Source organism: Homarus americanus, unplaced genomic scaffold (assembly GCF_018991925.1).
Source record: "Homarus americanus isolate GMGI-L3 unplaced genomic scaffold, GMGI_Hamer_2.0 scaffold55524, whole genome shotgun sequence".
Classification (NCBI taxonomy): domain Eukaryota; kingdom Metazoa; phylum Arthropoda; class Malacostraca; order Decapoda; family Nephropidae; genus Homarus; species Homarus americanus.
The window spans coordinates 57,246-82,657 of record NW_024714121.1 but is presented as its reverse complement, the minus strand read 5'-3'; the positions used below and the strand labels follow the sequence as shown (position 1 = coordinate 82,657).

At 55.2% G+C, this 25,412-nt stretch overlaps 5 protein-coding genes across 5 annotated transcripts; all 5 read left to right on the top strand.

Moving 5' to 3' along the window:
* The first annotated feature begins 2,122 nt into the window (after nt 1-2,122).
* On the top strand, nt 2,123-9,423 carry LOC121875739 (basic proline-rich protein-like). Its single transcript, XM_042380406.1, has 6 exons — nt 2,123-2,222; nt 6,959-7,148; nt 7,434-7,811; nt 7,966-8,107; nt 8,422-8,534; nt 8,961-9,423. Exons 1-6 carry the CDS (start codon nt 2,123-2,125, stop codon nt 9,421-9,423), a joined length of 1,386 nt encoding a protein of 461 aa, XP_042236340.1.
* Nucleotides 9,424-9,878: 455 nt separating this feature from the next.
* LOC121875734 (nascent polypeptide-associated complex subunit alpha, muscle-specific form-like) lies at nt 9,879-12,835 on the top strand. The gene is made up of 4 exons (XM_042380394.1): nt 9,879-10,228; nt 11,264-11,490; nt 11,576-12,105; nt 12,446-12,835. Exons 1-4 carry the CDS (start codon nt 9,879-9,881, stop codon nt 12,833-12,835), a joined length of 1,497 nt encoding a protein of 498 aa, XP_042236328.1.
* Nucleotides 12,836-12,868: 33 nt separating this feature from the next.
* LOC121875726 (collagen alpha-1(I) chain-like) lies at nt 12,869-21,954 on the top strand. Its single transcript, XM_042380381.1, has 12 exons — nt 12,869-13,048; nt 13,132-13,409; nt 13,784-14,803; nt 15,074-15,599; nt 15,690-15,874; nt 16,482-17,096; nt 17,246-17,554; nt 17,929-18,483; nt 18,603-19,041; nt 20,500-20,840; nt 20,924-21,172; nt 21,609-21,954. The coding sequence occupies exons 1-12, from the start codon at nt 12,869-12,871 to the stop codon at nt 21,952-21,954; spliced, it is 5,043 nt and encodes a 1,680-aa protein (XP_042236315.1).
* Nucleotides 21,955-23,757: 1,803 nt separating this feature from the next.
* LOC121875717 (basic proline-rich protein-like) lies at nt 23,758-24,060 on the top strand. Its single transcript, XM_042380371.1, has one exon. The coding sequence runs from the start codon at nt 23,758-23,760 to the stop codon at nt 24,058-24,060; it is 303 nt and encodes a 100-aa protein (XP_042236305.1).
* A 282-nt stretch (nt 24,061-24,342) lies between these two features.
* Nucleotides 24,343-24,771, top strand: LOC121875711. Its single transcript, XM_042380359.1, has one exon. The coding sequence runs from the start codon at nt 24,343-24,345 to the stop codon at nt 24,769-24,771; it is 429 nt and encodes a 142-aa protein (XP_042236293.1).
* Nucleotides 24,772-25,412: the final 641 nt, after the last annotated feature.

Sequence of the window (25,412 nt, the reverse complement as noted above, 5' to 3'; positions counted from 1 at the left end):
CTTTCCCTTACAAAATTTCTGCTCAATCCTGCTAAAACTAAGGAACCCGGAACGTGAGGACAGATGAACAGACAGGTGTAGATCAACATGTCCCCCCACCCATACACAGAGGCATAAAAATCAAAAGGTAAGTCACACTATATAGTCCCCCCTCTCCCCCCCCCCCACCACCTCCCCCTCACACCCCTAATTGAGAAGGTTCATGCGGGGGGGGGGGAGAGGGAAGGTTACCTGTAGTCGTTGTGTTGTTAGTCTGTAAGCCTATACCATACGCACTAATAACTTCTGTTTGGTACCACACGCTCTAAAAAAGTATCTTTACGATTTTCTGTTAGACAATATGACACAACGGTCGGAGGATTTTGACAACCCTACTGAGACAACAGGAGTTAGTATTTATTCTGAAATTCATAGGAACTTCTCTAAATATACTATGTGGAGCAAGTATCACACCCAAGCTTCACCACTAATATTACTAGGCACATTAAATAAACTATATCACGTTTGGTCTCGGTCGGGGAGGGTGAGTCACTACACTGATGGTTTAAGTAAATATAAAATTAAAAAAGTAATAATATTTTTGTATACGTTTTACAAAAATTATGACGAAATACGCAGTTTTATTATTAGCAAAAGAAAAACTGAGGGATATTAAAGACTTTGGTGGATTCTATATGACGTCTAATAATTTTGCTAAAATTAACCTTTATACTGTATTATGCTACGTATATAACTAACATTAAAGAACAAAGAAAGTGATTGAAGAACGTTATAGGTGTTAATGTTGTTCTGTTTATAACTTTATTATCTTCATAAAAAGTATTCCCACGACCTTCAGTTAAACACATGGCAGGAATAATCAAAACATTTCAACAACTTGGGGTCTTAAGCGCGTTTTCGAGTCAACCAATGGGACAATCTGAAGCACTTTGGTCATATCTCCATAGGTAGCAAGGTCGGAAAATTGAATATATACAGGAATCACACACAAGATGAGGACGAACAAGAAGCTACAGACGAGCGGTGTGAGGGATCGGTCGGTCGGGGCAGCGACTACAATGAAACATGAACCAACAGAACATGGGCCCCAGGGTGGCTGAGCTTGAGGCCACAGTCACTGGGTCGTCCTCACGGGCTGCGCAGACTAACCCAAGCACCCGAGTATCTCCCCGCGGGTTCCACAAGCATATTATTAATATCTACAAGCAGGAGGAATTAAAAGTCTTAAAACAAACTTATGCTAATTGAGCTAAGGCGAATTTTGTCATTTTTTTCACAAAGTTTATTCTGGTTTAAGGCGTTAACTTGCGTTTGGTCAGGTAGTATTAAATATTAACTTTATTTCTTTAAAATTAATGGCCCTAACCACACTTAACGAATTCTAAAAACTAAGATTTAATAATTATCTATCTACACCTGTCAGGGCTGAGAACGAGAAGTTAATCCTGGAGAAATATTATGTATATCTACAGTACATGAATATAAAATATATATTAACCCCCGTGAGTGAAACTGCTTACCTCAGGAACTTGGTAAAGTCTTTTTATCCGGTTCATGAAATGGGATTCTAGCCTATCATGATATAACCTAACCTAACCTTAGTTACTTTAGGTTGGGTTGGGTTGGGTTGGGTTGGGTTGTCATACTTAATTGCATTAGATTTTTTTTGACGAACTGGGCTATTTTACAAACGATATATACGGTATATATCGCGTCCATTGGTGTCCGATCGTGAAACATAAGCAATATTAAGAGGCTAACCTAGACACTAACCACGACAGTGTCCCCCTTAACATTGAGTCTAACCTCAACACTTTTACAGCGACCATGTACTCCTCCTAACGTTGACCCTAAAGTCTACACTTCAACGCTGGCAAAGACATTAACCACAGCATCATAATTCTCCACATAACTTTAATCCTGACACACAAAAAAACACATAACTACACCGCAGTCGAAGATACTACCCACGACAGTGTGTCTCCCCCTTAACTTTGGCCCTTAAAACGACACTAACCACAACGCTAACGAGCAATAAATCACCCAATCCCACCACTAACCACCAGGTCCCTCCTCCCTACCCCCTCCCCCCTCCCCGCCATACAAACGACCTTATAAAAACATGTTAACAGCGACTGAATTCCGCAGCGGGAGAACTCAGGCTACTATCGGGTACCTCAGACTGCAAGTGGATAACCTCAGGCTGACACTCAACACCTCAGGCAATACTGGGTACTTAAGGGTGTTGCCGTATAATTCTGGCTACTACTGGATGATTGGGGGTTAAAACAGCATATTTCAGACTGATACCAGATACTTCAGGCGACCCCAGAGATACAAGAAGGGGATGCATGACGCGCCCACAACTACACTCTGTTATGTAGGATTGTAATATTCCTAAGAGGGACTTTCTCCACGTTCTACAGCCAATAAAGAGGTGATTCTGTAGACTGTACCTAACTTTGTCTCTAAACGTATCTCTAAAGACTGGTGAAGGTCGTTAAAAGGCAAATACATTAATGGAATCCGCGTCTACATGTCCTAATCTGACCGACGGACGGAGGCCAGAGAGACTGACGGAAGCCAAAGAGATAGACAGAGGCCACAGAGACTGACGGAGGCTAGAGAGAGGCTCCCTACCATAGGACTGGCCAAATCTCTCCGTCATTTTGGAGACGTTATGTATCTGTGGGAGTAATTAATCACGGCCGCGGAGGAACGTTCTGCCGCCCAGCATCTGCATATTATTTTAATTAGCTACATTATTGACCGAGTCTATCCTACGCTGTTCGACCAACTTACACCACCAACCTACCCATTCCACCTACCTAACCTTCCTCACTCACCTATCAACCCAGCTACACCACCTACCAAACCACACTCAACCCAACCCCATCCATCCCACCCACCTACTAATCCACTCCAAATCCATCTATCCCACTCACCAACCACCTAAAAGCAATCCCATCCTAACTAATCCACTTCCCCACTCACCTCACCCATTCATCCACTCATCCATCCCACACACACATCCGCCTCACACCTACACCTACAGTACACACTCATCCATTCACCCCACCAAATCACTCACCTTCCCACCCTCCTAAACCCACTTACCCGCTAGCCCACCCCATCCATCCATCCATCCCACCCAACAACTTACTCACCCCACTCACAGCACCCACCCATCACTCGCCACAACTTCCTTCCCTTTCCATCCCCTCTCCTCCCCCTTCGTCCCCTCTCCTCCCCCTTCCTTCCCTATCCTCCCCTTCGTCATTTCTCCTTCCTCCTCCCCCCTCCTCCCCCCCTCCCTCCCCCTCTCCTCCCCCCTCCTCCCCTTCCTACCTCTTCCCTCCCTCTCCTCTTCCTCCCCTCTCTCCTCCTCCCCTTCCTACCTCTCTCCTCCCTTCCTCCCTCCCCCTTCCTCCCCTCTCCTCCCCCTTCCTCCCCTCTCCTCCCACCAGCTGTCTCACTGATTGATAGAATTTGACACTCAGTCGAAAACCAGACAAAAACAAGTAATTAAGCATCTGCCTAACCTAACGAGATATGGTCCCCCCAATTAACAAACTTTAGAAGATTAGCCAGAGGATATTTTTAATTAATCTCATATTGATGGCAAAAATACTAATGAGGCTGTGCCAACGCCAACTTGCTAATTACCAGCGAGTTGGAGGGAGGAGGAGGAGGAAGAAGAAGAAGAAGACAAAGAAGAGAAGGAGAAAGAGGAAGACAAAATAGAAGATAGAGGAAGACAAGGAAAAGAAGAAGTGAACAGGAGTAAGACATGGAAGAAAAGGAGAAAGAGGAAGAGAAGTAAGAGAAGGAAGAAAAAGAATATGATGACCAAAGAAGTAAGAGGAAGAGGAGAGTAGGTGAGAATGAGAGGAAGAAATGAGAATAAGAGGGATGGAAGAAAGGTAAGTAATGATGAGTAGGAAGAAGAAAAATATAATAATGAGGAAGGGAAGGATTAAGGAAGAGGAGGAGGAATAAAAATGAGGAAGAAGAGGAGGTATAAAAGAGGAGGAGAAGAAGGAAACTGATCAGATGGAGAAGTTAGGCAGGAGTGACGGAGGAAGATGACGTGATAAGAGATGAAGAAGGAGGTGGAGAATAAGGAATGTGAAGGAAGGAGGCCAGGAGGAGGAGGAATGTGAAGGAAGGAGGCCAGGAGGAGGAGGAAGAGGAAGGAAGGAGACCAGAAGGAGAGAGAGAGAGAGAGAGAGAGAGAGAGATACTTGGAGAAAAATATTAAAAAATTAAAGAATGTAAACAAGGCGAAGTGGGTGAAGGAGAGGGGAGTAAGAAAGGGGAAGAGGGGAGGAGATTAGGGGAAAGAGGGGAAGACATGTGGGTGAGGAAGAGGGAGGAGGAGACGAGGGAGAGGAGAAGAGAGGAAGAGGACGAAAGGGAGACGATAAATTGCGTGGTGGTGTTGATGTTGGAGAGGATAGATGGTGGTGATGGACGATGATGAAAATAATATTGTTAGAGACGAAGAAGATGCTGGTGTGTGTGTGTGTGTGTGTGTGTGTGTGTGATGGAGAGACCAATTTGTTATGCTTGACTGTGGCGACCATTTCAAATAACAACGTCTGACCTTAATAAGTTATTTCCAGTTTATCAATAACCACAAACTGGTGACTGTGCTGTGATTGTATGAGTCGTCATGAACCACCCCTCTACCACCATCACAACCACCACCCCTCTACCACCATCACAACCACCACACCTCTAACACCACCATAACCACCCTTCTATCACTATAACCACCCCTCTACCACCTCCACCACAACCACCCCTCTACCACCACCACAACCACCCTCTACCACCAACCACCCACCACAACCACCCTCTACCACCACCACAACCACCTCTACCACCACCACAACCACCCCTCTACCACCACCACAACCAATTCTTCTACCACCACCACAACCACCCCTCTACCACCACCACCACCACCACAACCCCTCTACCACCACCACAACCACCCCTCTACCATTATCACCATCATCATCGACAGAGCCACCGCGATAAAATTCAAGGCTGATCCAACATTTGCCCATAATTTGTCATCGCCCATAAATTTAATCTCAGTTTAATCCCCCGTTGGCGTGTTGCACCATCACCAAAACAAACACGCCCACATTAGTTGATATTGAAATACCTCATTTGGGAACAATTTCCCTATAATGAACGAAATAAAAATAATAAACAAATAATTGTCACACGGAAATTAGTATATTTAAAAGATAATTATATCATAATAATGAGTCAAATCAATATTACGAATCTGAATATTCAAATACCATAAAATGATATTGTGTTAATGGTCGATTATTTCTAATTTCATTCCCATTTTTAACGAGTGAATTAAGAGCATTAGACCCTAAAAAACACCCATAGGCATCATTAACTCTGCTTGTTCAAAAAAAAAAAAAAAAAATTAAAAATAATATGTATGATAATAGTTAGAGAGAACGAATCTGTTAGAACATATCACATCCACCTGGTCTGGTGAAGTTGAATATCCATCAGGTCTTCCTTCCCTTCCCTCTACAGACCGTCAGCACGACATACGATAAACCTGCAGTCATCCCTTACTTCCTACAGTCCTCCGTAACAACACCTTCCCTTGCACAACTAACCTCTTCCCCTGACAAGCTTCATCTTAGATCTATTTCTCTTTCGTGTATCTCAAATATCTCACACAGGGGACAAATGTTTTTCTCTTCCAATATATATTCCACTTGTTCTTTCTTTTAATTATTCCATATAATTACAAGTTCCCGTATTAACACACATTCCCAGGTTTTGGTATTAATTATCACGGGCCAAACAGACACACATCCAGACACACAAGTCCTCAACAATGGGATCCGAACCCTCGTTACTCAGATAACAAGCGAGAGTACCACTAACTTGCTCAATGAAAGGCTAAAACTCACTTACCAATGACTTTTTGTTTTTTTTGCCATTGTTGGGACAGAAGATGATGGTAGCCGAGTTTTTTGTGTCAGTGATGGAAGATTTAAGTCTAAGCAACAGCACTAGAGTTGTTTGTAAAGCCAAGGTCAATTGTATCTTTAGCACCAACTACTTTTTGTCTCCCCAACATCACAATCTTTTACGACATACAGATAAGAACTACCACCACCACCCCCTCCTACCTCCCACCACCTCCTCCTTCCTCCCACCACCTCCTCCTGCCTCCCACCACCTCCTCCTGCCTCCCACCACCTCCTCCTGCCTCCCACCACCACCCTCCTACCTCCCACCACCTCCTCCTTCCTCCCACCACCTCCTCCTGCCTCCCACCACCTCCTCCTGTCTCCCACCACCTCCTCCTGCCTCCCACCACCTCCTCCTGCCTCCCACCACCTCCTCCTGCTCCCACCACCTCCTCCTGCCTCCCACCACCTCCTCCTGTCTCCCACCACCTCCACCTGCCTCCCCATTCTCCTCCTGCCTCCCACCATCGCCTCCCTGCCTCCCACCATCTCCTGTCTGCCTCCCACCACCTCCTCCTGCCTCCCACCACCTCCTCCCTGCTTCCCCACCACCTCCACCTGCCTCCCACCACCTCCTCCTGCTTCCCACCACCTCCTCCTGCCTCCCACCACGACCACAGTGGTTCCTCCAGAACAGTGCTCCCTCCAGAACAGTGTTCCCTCCAGAGCAGTGTCCCCTCCAGAACAGTGTTCCCTCCAGAACAGTGTTCCCTCCAGAACAGAGTTCCCCCCAAAACACTGTCCCATCTAGACCACGGCTCCTTGGGGCGCGGCTTCCCCTGGATAGGCCTCTGAAGGCACCACCAATCCTGAGAGGGCCCCTGGGTGTACCACCGCCCTTGGGAGGGCCCATGGGGGCTCCACCCTTGGGAGGGCACCGTAGGGGGGGGGGGCACCGTTTCTGAGAAGGCCCCTATCGGCGCCACCTCCCCTCGAAGGACCCTTGGGAAGGCCTTTGGAGGTGCCATCGTTCCTGGGAGAGCCCCTAGGGACGCCGAAGTGCCTGGGACGTCCCCTGGAGGCGCTGCTACCTTTAAGAGAGGCCCCTGGGGGCGCTGTCGCCCCTGGAATGGCCCCTGGGTTTGCCAAATTCCCTGGCAGTGCCCTAGAGGTCACCGCTACCCATAAGTAGGGCCTCTGAGGGCGCCGGTGCCCTTGGTGGGTCCCCGAGGAGCGCCGTCGCCACTGTGAAGATCCCTAGAGGCACCTCCGTATCTGGAAGGACCCCTGGATGCGCCCTCGCCCTTGGGAGGGCCCCTGAGTGCGCCGATGCACCTGGGAAAAACGTTGCCGGCGCTTCCGCATTTGGGAGGGCCCCTGGTGGCGCTACCGCCTTTGGCAGGGCCCCTGGGATCACCGCCACCCCTAAGGAGGGCCCCTGGAAGCGCTGCCGCCCTTGGAATGGCACACTAGGGGCGTCACCACTCCTGGGAGAGCCCCAAGGGGCGCCAACCTCCTTCCAGGACCCCTGGAGTCCCTGCCACCACTAAGGTGGATCCCTGGGGGCGCCGCTATCTCTGAGAGGGCCCCGGGGGCCCCACCGCCATTTAAAGGGTCCCTGGAACCAACACCGCTCCTGACAGGGCCCCTGGAGGCTCCGCTGGGAGAACCCTTAGCAGCGAAGCCGCCCCGGGAAGGGCCCTTACGGGCGCCACCACCCTTGGAAGGGCCCCGGGAGGCTCCTCCCTTGGATTACCCCGGAACCCTCTCAGGGGCGGCGAAGCCCCCAAGGGCCCTCCCAGAGGCAGCTGCGTCTCCAGGAACCATCCCACGAACAGCGGCTTCCACCAGGCACCCTCCCAGGAGCAGCCACGCACCCAGCGGCACTAGCGTCCCATAAATCCTCCCAGTGATGGCAGCGCCCCCGGGAAGCTCACATTCGCAGAGGCAGCCGTACCTCCAGGGACCCTCCCAGGGGCGGTTGAGCCCCCATTGACCCTCTCAGGGAAAGCGGCGCCCCCAGGGACTCTCCCATAGGCATCAGAGTCCCTAAAACCCTCTCAAGGACGACGGCATTGCCAGGAACCTTCCCAGGGCGGCGCCCCACCTTGGGACCCTACCAAGGGTCCCTGGGGGCCCTATGGCATGTTTGTTTGCTGTGTTATATATATTACATACTTCCAGAAGTCCCTTACTTAACTATGATTGGTGGACTATTCTTTTAACCCACCATATTACAGCCAATAGGTGAAGAGAGCAGTCAGTCAGCACAACACCCCAACTTATGTTTTCCTGTTGGATATTACTCTCCGTTACCTTCTTCAGAATGCGATGATACTGGAAATGTCTTGGGCGGTGTATTTATTTAACGTTGCTCCTCCCAGAGTTCTAAATAGAGCAAAAACTACTGCACCCAGGGGTCCTACAGATCTGATGCTCACAGGGACCCTCCCATGGGCAGCGGCGCCCCAAGGGACCCTCCCAGGAACGGCGGAGCATCCAGGGACCCTTCCAGGGTAGGCGGAGCCCCAGGAACCATCCCAGGGGCAGCCGCGCACCCAGGGATCCTTCGAGGTAGGTGGCTCCTCCAGGGACCCTCCTAGGGGCGTCGGCGCTCCAAAAAAAAAAAACTCTAGGAACAGCCTCGCCGCCAGGGACCCTCCCAGAAGCGGTGCCCCACCCTGGGACCTTACCATGGATCCCCAGGGTCTTATGGCATGCTTGTGTGTTGTGTCATATATATTTCAGACTTCCAGAAGTCCCTTACTTAACTATGATTGGTGGACTATACATTTAACCCACCACATTACAGCCAATAGGAGAAGAGAGCAGTCAGTCAGCACAACACCCCAACTTATGTTTTCCTGTTGGATATTACTCTCCGTTACCTTCGTCAGAATGCGATGATATTGGAAATGTCTTGGGCGGTGTATTTATTTAACGTCGCATCTCTTAGAGCTCTAAATAGGCAAAAACTACTGCACTCAGGGTGTCCTACAGGTGTGAGGCTCCCAGGAACCCTCCCAGGGACAGCGACTGCCCCCAAAGACCCTTCCAGGGACAGTGCGCCGGCAGGGAGTCTCCCAGAGGTGGTAGTGCCTTAAGGGACCCTCCTAGGGGTGGCGGCGTCCCCTGGGACCCTTCCAGGAGCAGCGGCGCCCCAAGAAACCTTCCCAGGAACGGCGGAGGATATAGGTACCCTCCCAGTAACAGTGGAGCCCCCAGGGATCATCCCAGGGGCAGCGTACCTCCAGGGACACTCCCTGCTGTGGAGCCTCCTAAGGACCTTCCCAGGGACAGTGCAGGCCCAGTGTCCATTGCAGGGGCAGCTTTACCTCCAGGGACCCTCCCAGGGACAGCGGTTGCCTTCAGGGACACTCCCATTGGCGACGGAGTCCCCGTGGACCCTCCCAGGGACAGCGGCGCCCACAGGGAATCTCCCAAGAGAGTCGGCGTCCCCTAAAAACCCCGCCAGGGACGGCAGCACTGCCAGGGATCCTCCCAGGGTCATTGTCGCCGCCAGAGACCCTCCAAGGGGCGGTGCCCCACCCTTGGACCCTACCAAGGGTCCACAGGGGCCCAATGGCATGCTTGTTTGTTGTGTCATGTATATTACATACTTCAGAAGTCCCTTACTTAACGATAATTAGTGGACTTATCTTTTAACCCACCATATTACAACCAATAAGAGACGCGAGAAGTTAGTCAGCACAACACCCCAACTTATGTTTTCCTGTTGGATATTACTCTCCGTTACCTTCTTCAGAATGCGATGACTGATACTGGAAATGTTATGAGCGGTGAATTTATTTAACGTTGCATATCCCAGAGTTCTAAATAGAGCAAAAACTACTGCACCCAGGGGTCCTACAGGTCTGATGATCCGAGGGACCCCCCCCAGTTACAGCTGCTGCCCCTATGGAGTCCGAGGGGCAGCGGCTGCCCCCAGATAGTCTCTTAGGGGCGGCAGTGACTCCAGGGACCTTCCTAGGGGTGGTAGTAACTTCAGGGACCCTTCTACAAGCGGAGGCGTCCCTTGGGAACCTCCTAGAAGCGGAGGCGTCCCTTGGGTACCTCCTAGAAGCGGAGGCGTCCACTGGGACCCTCCCAGGGGAAGACGGTGCCACCAGGGACCCTCCCAGGAACGGCGGAGCATCTTGGGCTCCTTCCAGGGGCGCCGGAGCCCCCGGGGACCATCCCAGGGGCAGCCGTACCTCCGGGGACCCTCGCAGGGACAGCGGCTGCCCCCAGGGATCCTCTCAGAGGCGGTAGAGCCCCAAGGACCCTCTTAGGGGCAGCCGCGCTCACAGGGACCATCCCTGGGACAGCGGCTGTCTTCAAGGACCCTCCAAGTGGCACCGGCACGCCCAGGGATAATCCCAGCGGTGGCTGAGCCTCCAAGGACCCTCCCAGGGGCAAGCTCCACATCAAAAAGAGCTTCCTTCATGCACTCAACGCCGGTTCCCAATCAGCCAAATGGTACCTGGCGGCCACAAAAGGGGAACCACCTTTCGCTGACAAGAAAACTCCAAGACAAACCCAAGTCAGCCTTCATCGACTACGACTAGGGTACAAGTGCTCCTGGCAGATGATCGGAAATGACGTCATGGAATGCACCTACTGTCAGGAGCCAGCAGCCAACCCACTTGAACACTATCTCCTCGACTGCGAGGTCACACAAAGCCTCCGAAACAGAACTCAAATCTCCCAAGAAACACACACAACACCAGCGGCCACTCTAACCCGAAAGGCCCATACAGACCACATTCACCACCTACTCCGGGTCATCACACGATACCCACCACCCAGATAGCTTAGAAAGCATCCTCTCCCAGCAAGTGCGGACCCCAGTTCGGGGGCGCGCCACTCCGAAACTGACCACGTCCAAGAGTGGGGGTTGGTGGTAAGCGTCCACTGATCGGGGTCCGCTCACACTTGCAACCTGCAGTATCCCTCCAATCTGCAGGTGGGACCACCTCCAATCCCAATCCGGTCTGGCTGCTCCTGGAGCTCCAGCCGGAACCACCAAACGGGCCGCCTATAGGCAAAGGCCCGTGTCGGACTACGGTCCGACAATCTCAACAACAACAACACAACAACAACAAGTCCCTTACTTAAATATGATTGGTGGACTATTCTTTTAACCCACCATATTACAGCCAATAGGAGGAGAGAGCAGTCAGTCAGCACTTCACCCCAGCTTATGATTTCCTGTTGGATATTACTCTCCGTTACCTTCTTCAGAATGCAATGATACTGGAAATGTTATGGGCGGTGTATTTGTTTAACATCACATCTCCTAGAGTTCTAAATAGAGCAAAAACTACTGTACCCAGGGGTCCTACAGGTCTGACGCTCCCAGAGACCCTCCCAAGGACAGCGGCTACACCCAGGGACGCTCCCAGGAACAGCGGCGCCCACTGGGGGTCTCCAAGTGGCGGCAGTGCCTCCAGGGACCCTCCTAGGGATGGCGGCGTCACCTGGGACCCTCCCAGAGACAGCGATGCCCCCAGGGACCCTCCCAGGAACGGTAGAGGATCGAGGGACCCTCCCAGGTTCGACGGACCCCCAGGAACAAACTCGGGGGCAACCGTAACCTCCATGATCCTTCCCAGGGACAACGACTGACCCCAGAGACCCTCGCAAGGGTGGCGGAGCCCTTAAGGGAATCTTCCAGAGACAGCCGCATCCCCAGGGACCGTCCAACGGACAGCTGATTCCCCCAGGGATCCTCCCAAAGGCAGCTGCGCGCACTCAGGGACCCTCCCAAAGACAGCAGATTCCTCCAGGGGCACCGGCGCCCCCAGGGACCCTCCCACTAGCGGCAGCGCCGCCGGTAATCCGCCCAGATACGGCGGCGCCTTCAGGGACCTTCCCAGGGGCAAAGGAGCCCAGAGGACCCTCCCAGGGGCAGCTCAGGCCTCAGGGATCATTGCAAGGGCAGCCGTACCTCCATGGACCCTCCCACGGACAGCGGAGCCACCAGGGAATCTCCCAGGGGCGTCGGTCGCCCCCAAACCCCCCCAGTGACGATGTCACCTTCAGGGACCCACACAGGGACGTCGGCGCCGCTAGGGACACTTCCTGGGGCGGCGCCCCACCCTCGGACCCTACCAAGGGTCTCCAGGGGCCCTGTGACATGCTTGTTTGTTGTGTCATATATATTACATACTTCCAGAAGTCCCTTGCTTAACTATGATTGGTGGACTATTCTTTTAACCCACCATATTACAGCCAATAGGAGAAGAACGCAGTCAGTCAGCTCAACACCCCAACTTATGTTTTCCTGTTGGATATTACTCTCCGTTACTTTTTTATAATGCGATGATACTGAAAATATCTTGGGCGATGTATTTATTTAACGTTGCAACTCCCAGAGTTCTAAATAGAGCAAAAACTACTTCACTCAGGGGTCCTACAGGTCTGACGCTCCCAGGGCCCCTCCCAGGGAGAGCTGCTGACCCCAGGGACTCTCCGAGGGACAGCGGCTGTCCCCAGGTAGTCTCCCAGGTGCAGCAGTGACTCCAGGGACCCTCTTAGAGGCGGCAGTCACTCCAGGGACGCTCCTAGAAGTTGCAGCATCTCCTGGGACCCTCCCAGGGGCAGACAGCGCCCCCAGGAACCCTCCCAGTACCGGGGAAGTATCCACAGACCCTCCCAGGGGCGACGGAGCACCCAGGGACTATCCCTGGGGCAGCCACGCACCCAGGGACCTTCCCAGGGATAGCAGCTGTCTCCAGGGACTCTCCCAGTGGCAACGGTGCTCACAGAGACCCTCTCAGGTGTGGCAGAGCCCCCAAGAACCCTCCCAAGGGCGGTGCAGCCCCCAGGGACTATTGCAGTGGTGGAAGCGCCCAGGAACCATCGAAGGATAGCTGTACCTTCAGAAACCCTACCAGGGACAGTGAATGTCTCCAGGGACCTTTCCAGGGACGGCGGAAACCCAGGGACCCTCCCAGAGGCAGCAGCGCATTCGGGGAGCCATCCAGGTGAAGATAGCACCTCCAGAGCCCCTGCCAGTAACGAGAAAGCATCCAGGGACACTCGCAGGGGCGTCGAAGCGCCCAAGAACCATCCCAGGGGCAGCCGTACCTCCAGCAATCCTCCCAAGGACAGCGGCTGCTCCCAGGGACCCTATCTGAAGCGTTAGAGTCCCCAAGGACCATCCCAGACGCAGCTGCGTCCCCAGGGACCCTCCCAGGGACAGGGGCTTCCCCAGAGACCCCCTCAGAGGCAGCTGCACACCCAGGGAGCTTCCCAGAGACAGCGCCTGTCTCTAGAGACCCTTCCAGAGGCAGACAGCGCCCTCGGGACCCTCCCAGGAACGGCGGAGCATCCAGTTACCCTCCCAGGGACAACAGCGCCCCAGGGACTCTCTTATATGCGACAGCGTCTCCAGGGAAGTTCCCAGGGGCAGATGCGCACCCAGGAACCCTCCAAGGGACACCGGTGTCACCCGGGAGTCTCCTGGGGGCGTCGGCGCCCCTCCCTCCTTCCCTCAGGGACGTCGGCGCCGGCAGGGACCCTCGCAGGGGCAGCGCCCCACCCTGAGAACCTACCAAGGGTCCCCAGGGGTCCTGTTGCATGTTTGTTTGTTGTGTCATATATATTAAATACTTCCAGAAGTCCCTTACTTAATTATGATTGGTGGACTATTCTTTTAACCCACCATATTACAGCCAATAGGAGAAGAGAGCAATCAGTTAGCACAACACCCTAACTTATGTTTTGCTGTTGGATATTACTCTCCGTTACCTTCTTCAGAATGCGATGATACTGGAAATGTCTTGGGCGGTGTATTTACTTAACGTTGCATCTCCCAGAGCTCTAAATACGACAAAAACTACTGCTCAAAGGGATCCTACAGGACTGACGCTCTTAGGGACACTTCCAGAGACAGCTGCTGCCCGCAGGGACTCTCCCAGGGACAGAGGCGCCCGCAAGGAGTCTCCCCGGGGCGGCAGTGACTCCAGGGACCCTTCCAGAGGCAGCCATGCACCCAGGGTCCCTCCCAGGACAGCAGCGCCCCAAAGACTCTCTGGGGGCAACAGTACCTTTAGGGACCCTCCCAGGGGCACCCGCGCACCCAGGAACCCTCCCAGGAGCACTGGATCCCCCAGAGACTCTAATAGGGGCGGCAGTGACTCCAGGGACCCTCCTAGGGGCGCCTGCGTCCCATGGGACCTTCCAGGAGAAGCAGCGCCACCAGGCACCCCCCCTAAGAAAGGCGGAGGATCAAGGGACCTTCCCAGGGGTAACGGAGCCCCCAGGAAACATCCCAGGGGCAGCCATACCTTCAGAGGCCCTCCTAGGGACAGCAGATGCCCCCAGGGACCCTCCCACCAAAGTCGGGTGAGCCTTCAAGGACCCTCCCAGAAGCAGCCGCGTCCCCAGGAACCCTCTCAGGGTAGGGGCTTCCCCCAGGGACCAGCTCAGGGACAGCCGGGCATCCAGAGAGCTTTCAAGGGACAGCAGCTGCCTCGAGGGACCCTCCCTCTGCCCAAAACACCTCCCAGGGGCGGTGGACCCCCAAAGACTTTCCCAGGAGCAGTGAACCCACCAGGGAACATCGCAGGGGCAGCCGTACCAGCAGGGACCCTACCAGGGAAAGTGACTGTCCCCAAGGACCCTCCCAATGGAGGCTTAGGATCCAGGGACCCCCCTAGGAGCGACGAAGCCCCCAGGGATCATCAGAGGGGCAATCGTATCTCCAGGTGCCCTCCCAGTGGCAGCTGCACCCCAAGGGACCCTCCCAGGAACGGAGGAGTATACAGCGACCCTCCCAGAAGCGGTGCGCCACCCTGGGACCTTACCATGGGTCCCCAGGGCCCTATGGCATGCTTGTTTGTTGTGTCATATATATTAAATACTTCCAGAAGTCCGTTACTTAACTATGATTGGTGGACTATTCTTTTAACCCACCATATTACAGCCAATAGGAGACGAGCGCAATCAGTCAGCACAGCACCACAACTTATGTTTTCCTGTTGGATATTACTCTCCGTTACCTTCTTCAGAATGCGATGATACTAGAATTGTCTTGGGCGGTGTATTTATTTATTTAACGTTGCATCTCACAGAGTTCTAAATAGGACAAAAACTACTGCTCACAGGGATCCTACAGGACTGACGCTCTCAGGGACACATCAAGAGACAGCTGCTGCCCCCAGGACTCTCCCAGAGACAGTGGCGCCCGCAAGGAGTTTCCCCTGGGCGGGAGTGACTCCAGGGACCCTTCCAGGGGCAGCCATGCACCCAGGGTCCCTCCCAGGGACACTGGTGCCCCCAAATACTCTCCCAGGCGCTGCAGCGCACCTAGGGACCTTTTCAGGGGCAGTTGCTGTCTTGATGGACCATCCCAGAGGCACCGGCGCCCCCAGGGATCCTCTCAGGGGTGTCGGAGCTCCCAAGGACCATACCAGGAGCGGCGGAACCTCCAGGGACCCTCCCAGGGACAGCAGCTACCCCAGAGACTCTCCTAGGGGCGACAGTTCCTCCAGGGACCCTCCCAGGGTCAGCCGCGCACCCAGGGACCCTCCCAATTACACTGGAGCACCCAGGAATTCTCCTAGAAGCGACAGTGACTCCAGGGACCCTCCTAGGGGCGCCTGCGTGTCATGGGACCTTCCAGGAACAGCGGTGCCCCCAGGCTCCCACCCCCACCCCCTAAGAAACGTGGGGATCCAGGGACCCTCCCAGGGGTAATGAATCCCCCACGGACCATCCCAGGGGCAGCCGTACCTGCAGAGATTCTTCCAGGGACAGCAGCTGCCCCCAGGGACCCTCTCAGAGTCGAGTGAGCCCCCAAGGACCCTCCCAGAAGCAGCCGCTCCCCAGAAACCCTCTCAGGGTAGGGGCTTCCCCGAGGGATCGTCTCAGGGACAGCCGGGCATCCAGGGAGCTTTCAAGGGACAGTAGCTGCCTCGAGGGACAGTCCCTCTGCCTCAAAGGCCCCTCCCAGGGGCGGAGGATCCCCAAGGGCCTTACCAGATGCAGCGGGGCCCCCAGGGACCATCTCAGAGGCAGCCGTACCTGCAGGGACCCTACCAGGGACAGTGACTGTCCCCAACGACCCTCCCAAGGGAGGCGGAGGATCCAGGGCCCCCTCTAGGAGCGACGAAGCCCCCAGATACCATCCCAGGAGCAGTCGTACCTCCAGGTGCCCTCTCAGTGGCAGCTGCACCCCAAGGGACCCTCCCAGGAAAGGAGGAGTATCCAGGGACCCTCCCAGAAGCGGTGCCCCACCCTGGGACCTTACCATGGGTCCCCAGGGCCCTATGGCATGCTTGTGTGTTGTGTCGTATATATTATATACTTCCAGAAGTCCCTTACTTAACTATGATTGGTGGCCTATTCTCTTAACCCACCATATTACAGCTAATAGGAGAAGAGAGCAATCAGTCAGCACAACACCCCAACTTATGTTTTGCTGTTGGATAATACTCTCCGTTACCTTCTTGAGAATGCGATGATACTGGAAATGTCTTGGGCGGTGTATTTATTTAACGTCGCATCTCCCAGAGCTCTAAATACGACAAAAATTACTGCTCCAAGGGATCCTACAGGACTGACGCTCTTAGGGACACTTCCAGAGACACCTGCTGCCCGCACGGACTCTCCCAGGGACAGCGGGGCCCGCAAGGAGTGTACCCAGGGTGGGAGTGACTCCAGGGCCCCTTTCAGGGGGAGCCATGCACTCAGGTTCCCTCCCAGGGGCACTAGTGCTCCCAGAGACGCTCCCAGGTGCAGCAGCTCACCCAGGGTCCTTTCCAGGGAGAGCAGCTGTCTTGATGGACCATCCCAGAGGCACCGGCGCACCCAGGGATCCTCCCAGGGGTGTCGGAGCTCCCAAGGATCATACCAGGGCGGCGGAGCCTCCAGGGACCCTCCCAGGGACAGCAGCGCCCCCAGAGACTCTCCTAGGGACGACAGTGCCTCTAGGGACGCGCTCAGGGACAGCCGGGCATCTAGGGACCCTCCTAGGGACACTGGTGTCCCTAGGGACTCTCCTTGGGGCGGCAGTGACTCCAGGGACAATCCTAGGTTCGCCTGCGTCCCATGGGACCATCCAGGAGCAGCGGTGCCCCAGGCACCGTCCCCCCAAGAAAGCCGGAGGATCCACGGACCTTGCCAGGGGTAACGGAGCCCCCAGGAAACATCCCTGGGGCAGCCGTACCTCCAGAGACCCTCCCAGGGACAGCAGATGTCCCCAGGGACCCTCTCAAAGTCGGGTGAGCCCCCAAGGACCCTCTCAGAAGCAGCCGCTTCCCCAGGAACCCTCTCAGGGTAGGGGCTTCCCCAAGGGACCCGCTCAGGGACAACCGGGCATTCAGGGAGCTTTCAAGGGACAGCAGCTGCCTCGAGGGACCCTCCCTCTGCCTCAAGAAACCTCCCAGGGGCGTCGGACCCCCAAGGACCTTCCCAGGAGCAGCGAAGTCACCAGGGACCATCGCAGAGGCAGCCGTACCTCCAGGAACCCTACCAGGGACAGTGACTGTCCCCAAGGACCCTCCTAAGGGAGGCTTAGGATCCAGGGACCCCCCTAGGAGCGACGAAGGCCCCAGGGATCATCAGAGGGGCAATCGTATCTCCAGGTGCCCTCCCAGTGGCAGCTGCACCCCAAGGGACCCTCCCAGGAACGGAGGAGTATACAGCGACCCTCCCAGAAGCGGTGCGCCACCCTGGGACCTTACCATGGGTCCCCAGGGGTCCTGTTGCATGCTTGTTTGTTGTGTCATATATATTTCATAGTTCCAGAAGTCCCTTACTTAACTATGATTGGTGGACTATTCTTTTAACCCACCATATTACAGCCAATAGGAGACGAGCGCAATCAGTCAGCACAGCACCCCAACTTATGTTTTCCTGTTGGATAATACTCTCCGTTACCTTCTTCAGAATGCGATGATACTTTAAATGTCTTGGGCGGTGTATTTATTTAACATGTATCTCCCAGCGTTCTAAATAGGACAAAAACTACTGTTCCCAGGGATCCTACAGGACTTACGCTCTTAGTGACACTTCCAGAGACAGCTGGTGCCCCCAGGACTCTCTCAGAGACAGCGGCGCCCGCAAGGTGTTTCCCCGGGGCGGGAGTAACTCCAGGGACCCTTCCTGGGGCAGCCATGCACCCAGGGTCCCTCCCAGGGACACTGGTGCCTCCAAAGCCTCTCCCAGGAGCAGCAGCGCAGCCAAGGACCTTTCCAGGGACAGCAGCTGTCTTGATGTACCATCCCAGGGATCCTTCCAGGGGTGTCGGAGCTCCCAACGACCATACCAGGAGCGGCGGAGCTTCTAGGGAACCTCCTAGGGACATCGGCGACACCAGAGACTCTCCTAGGGGCGACAGTGCCTCCAAGAATCCTCCCAGGGACACTGGTGCCCCCAGAAACTCTCCTAGGGGCGGCAGTGACTCCAGGGACCCTCCTAGGAGCACCTGCCTCCCATGGGACCTTCCAGGAACAGCGGTGCCCCCAGGCTCCCACCCCCACAGAAACGTGGGGATCCAGGGACCCTCCCAGGGGTAATGAATCCCCCACGGACCATCCCAGGGGCAGCCGTACCTGTAGAGATCCTTCCAGGGACAGCAGCTGACCCCAGGAACCCTCCCAGAGTCGAGTGAGCCCCCAAGGACCCTCCCAGAAGCAGCCGCTCCCCAGGGATCCTCTCAGGGACAGCCGGGCATCCAGGGAGCTTTCAAGGTACAGTAGCTGCCTCGAGGGACAGTCCCTCTGCCTCAAAGGCCCCTCCCAGGGGCGGAGGATCCCCAAGGACCTTACCAGAAGCAGGGGGACCCCCAGGGACCATCTCAGAGGCAGCCGTACCTGCAGGGACCCTACCAGGGACAGTGACTGTCCCCAAGGACCCTCCTAAGGGAGATGGAGGATCCAGGGACCCCCCTAGGAGCGACGAAGCCCCCAGGTACCATCCCAGGGGCAGTCGTACCTCCAGGTGCCCTCCCAGTGGCAGCTGCACCCCAAGGGACCCTTCCAGGAACGGAGGAGTATCCAGGGACCCTCCCAGAAGCGGCGCCCCACCCTCGGACCCTACCAAGGGTCTCCAGGGGCCCTGTGACATGCTTGTTTGTTGTGTCATATATATTTCATACTTCCAGAAGTTCCTTACTTAACTATGATTGGTGGACTATTCTTTTAACCCACCATATTACAGCCAATAGGAGAAGAGAGCAGTCAGTCAGCACAACACCCCAACTTATGTTTTCCTGTTGGACATTACTCTCCGTTACCTTCTTCAGAATGCAATGATACTGGAAATGTCTTGGGCGGTGTATTTATTTAACGTCGCATCTCCTAGAGCTCTAAATAGGAAAAAACTACTGCTCAAAGGGATCCTACAGGACTGACGCTCTTAGGGACTCTTCCAGAGACATATGATTTTTTATTTTGCCGCTTACGGCGGCTACTTTATTGTGCACCCCACACTCATCCTGTGAGCGGTAGCGCAAAAGGATTACAGAGTAGGTTTTACAAAGGGTCATAATAATTAACCCCTGTTGTCAGGATATTATGGCACTGAAAGTTACACAGTATTTCATTTACATTATTTGTTTAGTTCTATACATAAAGGGTAACTTATTCACAAATGCGTGAGTACAGGCGTGTGAGGCAGTATGTCTGGCCTCACACTTTGTTATTCACCTTTATGTGAGAGGTATTCAAGCACTGTGTATTTGGTTCTGTACATGAGAATTGATATAGTTACTAAGTGCAAAAAAAGTGGATACAATCTTAATATGTCGGCTATCTTGCCATTAAGATGAAGTGTTGTGCCATTTCACACACAGTGTGCTTGGACCTGACCCTAAAAGGTTCTATCTTCACACAGTCGAGGACGTAGTGTTCAAGTGTGTGGCCATATGTATGGCCACACACTTTACATTTAGTTTTGTTTACATCTGCTTGAGGAACATACTGCCAAAGGTACTTATATCCTAACCTTAATCTAGCGGTTACAACATTTTGTAATCTAGTGAACTTGTTACTTGCTCCATATACATGTTTCACTTGATACATCTCATCATGGTATCCTATGGATCGACTAGTGCCTGTTTGCACTAGTCTACTTGCGTCAAACTCATCAATAAGTTCTTTCCTAATTACACTTTTAAGGGTTCTTTTTGACAGACCCAAATTGTATTCAACGGTGTCTTTGTTAGACGCAAGTTTGGCGAGGGCATCAACTCTGTCATGTTTTATGAGGCCTATGCGAGAGGGGATCCACAACAGTTTGACCCTGACACCCCGGTCAACAAGGCACGCATATTTGTGTCTGGCTTCAGAGACAAGAGCGTGACAACCTGAGTCGAGGGTGCCAAGGGCAAGTAGTGAGGATAGAGAGTCAGCGGCGCCCGCAAGGAGTTTCCCCTGGGCGGGAGTGACTCCAGGGACACTTCCAGGGGCAGCCATGCACCCAGTGTCCCTCCCAAGGACACTGGTTCCTCCAAAGACTCTCCATGGCGCAGCAGCGCACCCAGGGACCTTTACAGGGACAGCAGCTGTCTTGATGGACCATCCCAGAGGCACTGGCGCCCCAAGGGATCCTCCCAGGGGTGTCGGAGCTCCCAAGGACCAGTACCGGGAGCGTCAGAGCCTCCAGGGACCCTCCCAGGGACAGCCGCGCACCCAGGGAACATCCCAGGGACCCTGGTGTCCCCAGGGACTCTCCTGGGGGCGGCAGTGACTCCAGGGACCCTCCTAGGTGCGCCTGCGTCCCATGGGACCATCCAGGAGCAGCGACGCCCCCAGGCACCCCCCCCCCTAAGATAGGCGGAGGATCCAGGGACCATCCCAGGTCGGCCGTACCTCCAGAGACTATTCCAGGGACAGCAGCTGCCCCCAGGGACCCTCCTAGAGTCGGGTGGTGAGCCCCCAAGGACCCTCCAAGAAGCAGCCGCGTCCCGAGGAACCCTCTCAGGGTAGGGTTTCCCCGAGGGACCTTCTCAGGGACAGCCGGGCATCCAGGGAGCTTTCAAGGGACAGTAGCTGCCTCGAGGGACAGTCCCTCTGCCTCAACGGCCTCTCCCAGGGGCGGAGGATCCCGAAGGCACTTCCCAGAGGCAGCGGAGCCCCCAGGGACCATCGCAGGGGCAGCCGTACCTGCAGGGACCCTACCAGGGACATTGACTGTCCCCAAGGACCCTCCCAAAGGAGGCGGAGGATCCAGGGACCCCCTAGGAGCGACGAAGCCCCCAGGTACCATCCCAGGGGCAGTCGTACCTCTAGGTGCCCTCCCAGTGGCAGCTGCACCCCAAGGGACCCTCCCAGGAATGGAGGAGTATCCAGGGACCCTCCCAGAAGTAGTGACCCACCCTGTGACCTTACCATGGGTCCCCAGGGCCCTATGGCATGCATTTGTGTTGTGTCGTATATATTTTATACTTCCAGAAGTCCCTTACTTAACAATGATTGGTGGGCTATTCCTTTAACCCACCATATTACAGCCAATAGGAGAAGAGAACAGTCAGTCAGCACAACACCCCATCTTATGTTTTCCTGTTGGATATTACTCTCCGTTACCTTCTTCAGAATGCGATGATACTAGAATTGTCTTGGGCGGTGTATTTATTTAACGTCGCATCTCCCAGAGCTCTAAATACGACAAAAACAAATGCTCTAAAGGATCCTACAGGACTAACGCTCTTAGGAACACTTCCAGAGACAGCTGCTGCCCCCAGGATTCTTCCATTGACAGCGGCGCCCTCAAGGAATTTCCCCGGGGCGGGAGTGACTCCAGGGACCTTTCCAGGGGCAGCCAAGCACCCAGGGTCCCTTCCGAGACACTGGTGCCCCCAGAGACTCTCCCAGGCGTAGCAGCGCACCCAGGGACCTTTCCGGGGATAGCAGCTGTCTTGATGGACCATCTCAGAGGCACAGCCGCCCCCAGGGATCCTCCCAGGGGTGTCGGAGCTCCCAAGGACCATACCAGGGGCGGCGTAGCCTCCAGGGAACCTCCCAGGGACAGCAGCGCCCCCTAGAGACTCTCCTAGGGGCGACAGTGCCTCCAGGGACCCTCCAAGGGGCGCCCGCTTCCCATGGGACCTTCCAGGAGCAGCGGCACCCCCAGGCACCTCCCCCCTCCCCCCCACTCCAAGGAAGGCGGAGGATCCAGGGACCTCCCCAAGGGTAACGGAGCCCCCAGGAAACATCCCAGGGTCAGCCATACCTCCAGAGACCATCCCAGCAACAGCAGATGCCCCCAGGGACCCTCTCGGGGTAAGGGCTTCCCCCAGGGACCCGCTAAGGGACAGTCGGGCATCCAGGGAGCTTTTAAAGGACAGCGGCTGCCTCAATGGACCCTCTTCTGCCTCAAGAAATCTCCCAGGAGCTGCGGAACCCCAAGGACCTTCCTAGAAGCAGCGGAGACCCCAGGGACCATTGCAGGGGCAGCCGTACCTCCAGGGATCCTACCAGGGACAGTGATTGTCCCTAAGGATCCAACCAAGGGCGGCGGAGGATCCAGGGCCCCCCATAGGAGCGATGAAGCCCCCAGGGACCAACCCAGGGGCATTTGTACCTCCAGGTGCCCTCTCAGTGGCAGCTGCACCCCAAGGGACCCTCCCAGGAATGGAGGAGTATCCAGGGACCCTCCCAGAAGCGGCGCCCCACCCTGGGACCTTACAATGCGTCCCTCGGCCCCTATGGCATTCTTGTTTGTTGTGTCATATATATTAAATACTTCCAGAAGTCCCTTACTTAACTATGATTGGTGGACTATTCTTTTAACCCAACATATTTACAGCCAATAGGAGAAGAGAACAGTCAGTCAGCACAACACCCCAACTTATGTTTTCCTGTTGGATATTACTCTCCGTTACCTTCTTCAGAATGCGATGACACTGGAAATGTCTTGAGCGGTGTATTTATTTAACGTTGCTCCTCCCAGAGTTCTAAATAGGACAAAAACTACTGCTCAAAGGGATCGTACAGGACTGACGCTCTTAGGGACACTTTCAGAGACAGCTGCTGCCCCCAGGACTCTCCCAGGGACAGCGGCGCCCGCTAGGAGTTTTCCTGGGGCGGGAGTGACTTCAGGTCCCTTCCAGGGGCACCCATGCACCCAGGGTCCCTCCCAGGGACCCTGGTGCCCCCAGAGAATCTCCCAGGCGCAGAAGCGCACCCAGGGGCCTTTCCAGGGAGAGCAGCTGTCTTCATGGACCATGCTAGAGGTACCGGCACCTTCAGGGTTCCTCCCCGGAGGATCGGAGCTCCCAAGGACCATACCAGGGGCGGCAGAGCCTCCAGGGACCGTCCTAGGGACAGCAGCGACCCCAGAGACTTTCCTAGGGGCGACAGTGCGTCCAGTGACCCTCCCAAGGGCAACCACGCACCCAGGAACCCTCTCGGGGACACTGGTGCCCCCAGGGACTCTCCTAGGGGCGGCAGTGACTCCAGGGACCCTCCTAGCGGCACCTGCGTCCCATGGGACCATCCAGGAGCAGCGGCGCCCCCAGGAACCATCCCCCCAAGAAAGGTGGAGGATCCAGGTACCTCTCCCAGGGGTAACGGAGCCCCCAGGGACCATCCAAGGGGCAGCCTTGCCTCCAGGGACCCTCCCAGGGACAGCAGCTGCCCAAGGAACCCTTCCATAGTCTGGTGAGCCCCAAAGGGCCCTCCCAGAATCAGACGCGTCCCTAGGAACCCTCTCTGGGTAGGGGTTTTCCCAAGGGACCCGCTTAGGGACAGCCGGGCATCCAGGGAGCCTTAAAGGGACAGCAGCAGCAGCCTCGAGGGACCCTCCCTCTGCTTCAAGGGACCCTCTCAGGGGCGGCGGACCCCCAATGACCTTCCCAGGAGCAGCTGAGCCCCAGGGTTCATCGCAGGGGCAGCCGAATCTCCAGGGACCCGACCAGGGACAGAGACTGTCCCCAAGGACCCTCCCAAGGGTGGCGGAGGATCCAGGGCCCCCCATAGGAGCGACGAAACCCCCAGGGACCATCCGAGGGGCAGTCGTACCTCCAGGTGCCCTCCCAGTGGCAGCTGCACCCCAAGGGACCCTCCCAGGAGCGGAGGAGTATCCAGGGACCCTCCCAGAAGCGGTGCCCCACCCTGGGACGTTACCATGGGTCCCCAGGGCCCTATGACATGCTTGTTTGTTGTGTCATATATATTACATACTTCCAGGAGTCCCTTACTTACCTATGAATGGTGGACTAGTCGCTTAACTCACCATATTACAGCCAATAGGAGAAGAGAGCAGTCAGTCAGCACAACACCCCAACTTATGATTTCCTGTTGGACATTACTCTCCGACACCTTCTTCAGAATGCAATGATACTGGAAATGTCTTGGGCGGTGTATTTATTTAACGTTACATCTCCCAGATTTCTAAATAGAGCAAAAACTACGTCACCCAGCGGTCCTACATGTCTGACGGTCCTAGTAATGCACCCAGGGACTGTGGCAGTCTCCAGGGTCCCTCCCAGGGACAGCAGTGCCCCCAGGGACTCTCTCAGGAGCGGCAGTGCTTCCAGGGACCCTCCCTGAGGCAGCAGCGTCTCCAGGGACCCTCCCAGGGACAGTGCTTCTCCCAGGTACCTTCTCAGGGACAGCAGCGCACCCAGGGCCCTTCTCATGGACAGCGGGTGTCTCGAGTGACCTTCCCAGAGGCACCGGTGCCCCCTGGGACCTTCACAGGGGAGGCGGAGCACCCTGGGACCTCCCAGGAACAGCAGCGCCCCCAGGGACTCTCCCAGTGGCGGCAGTGCCTCGAGGGACCCTCGCAGAGGCAGTCGCGTCCCGAGAGACCCCCAGTGACAGGGGCTTCCCCCAGGGACTCTCTTAGGGGATATTGAGCATCAGGGGACCTTCCCAGGGACAGCGGTTGTATCGAGGGACCCTCCCAGAGGCAGCGGCGCCCCCAGGGACCTTCCCAAGGGCTGTGGAGCCCCCAAGGACCCTCCAAGGGGCAGTGCTTGTCCAGGGTCCATCGCTGTGGCAGCCTTACATCCAGGGACTCTCCCAGGAAAAGCGGATGCCCTCAGGAACCCTCCCAGGGGCGATGGAGCCCCCATGGAACCTCCTAAGGACAGCAGCGCCCCCAGGGACCCTACCAAGGGTCCCCAGGGGGCCCTATGGCATGCTTGTTTGTTGTCTCATATATATTATATACCTCCAGAAGTCCCTTACTCAAGTATGGTTGGTGGCCTATTCTTTTAACCCACCACTTTACAGCCAATAGGAGATGAGAGCAGTCAATCAGCACATCACCCCAACTTATGATTTCCTGCTGTAATTATTTAACGTAGCCATCTCCGAGAGTTTTAAATAGAGCAAAAACTACTGCACCCAGGGGTCATAGAGTATCCAACAGGAAATCATAAGTTAGGGTGTTGTCCCCTGTGAGGGTCCCAAGGGACGTCACCGCCCATAAGAGGGTCCCTGGAGGCACCGATGTACCTTTGAGGTTCCCTGGGTATACAGCTGGTTCTGGGAG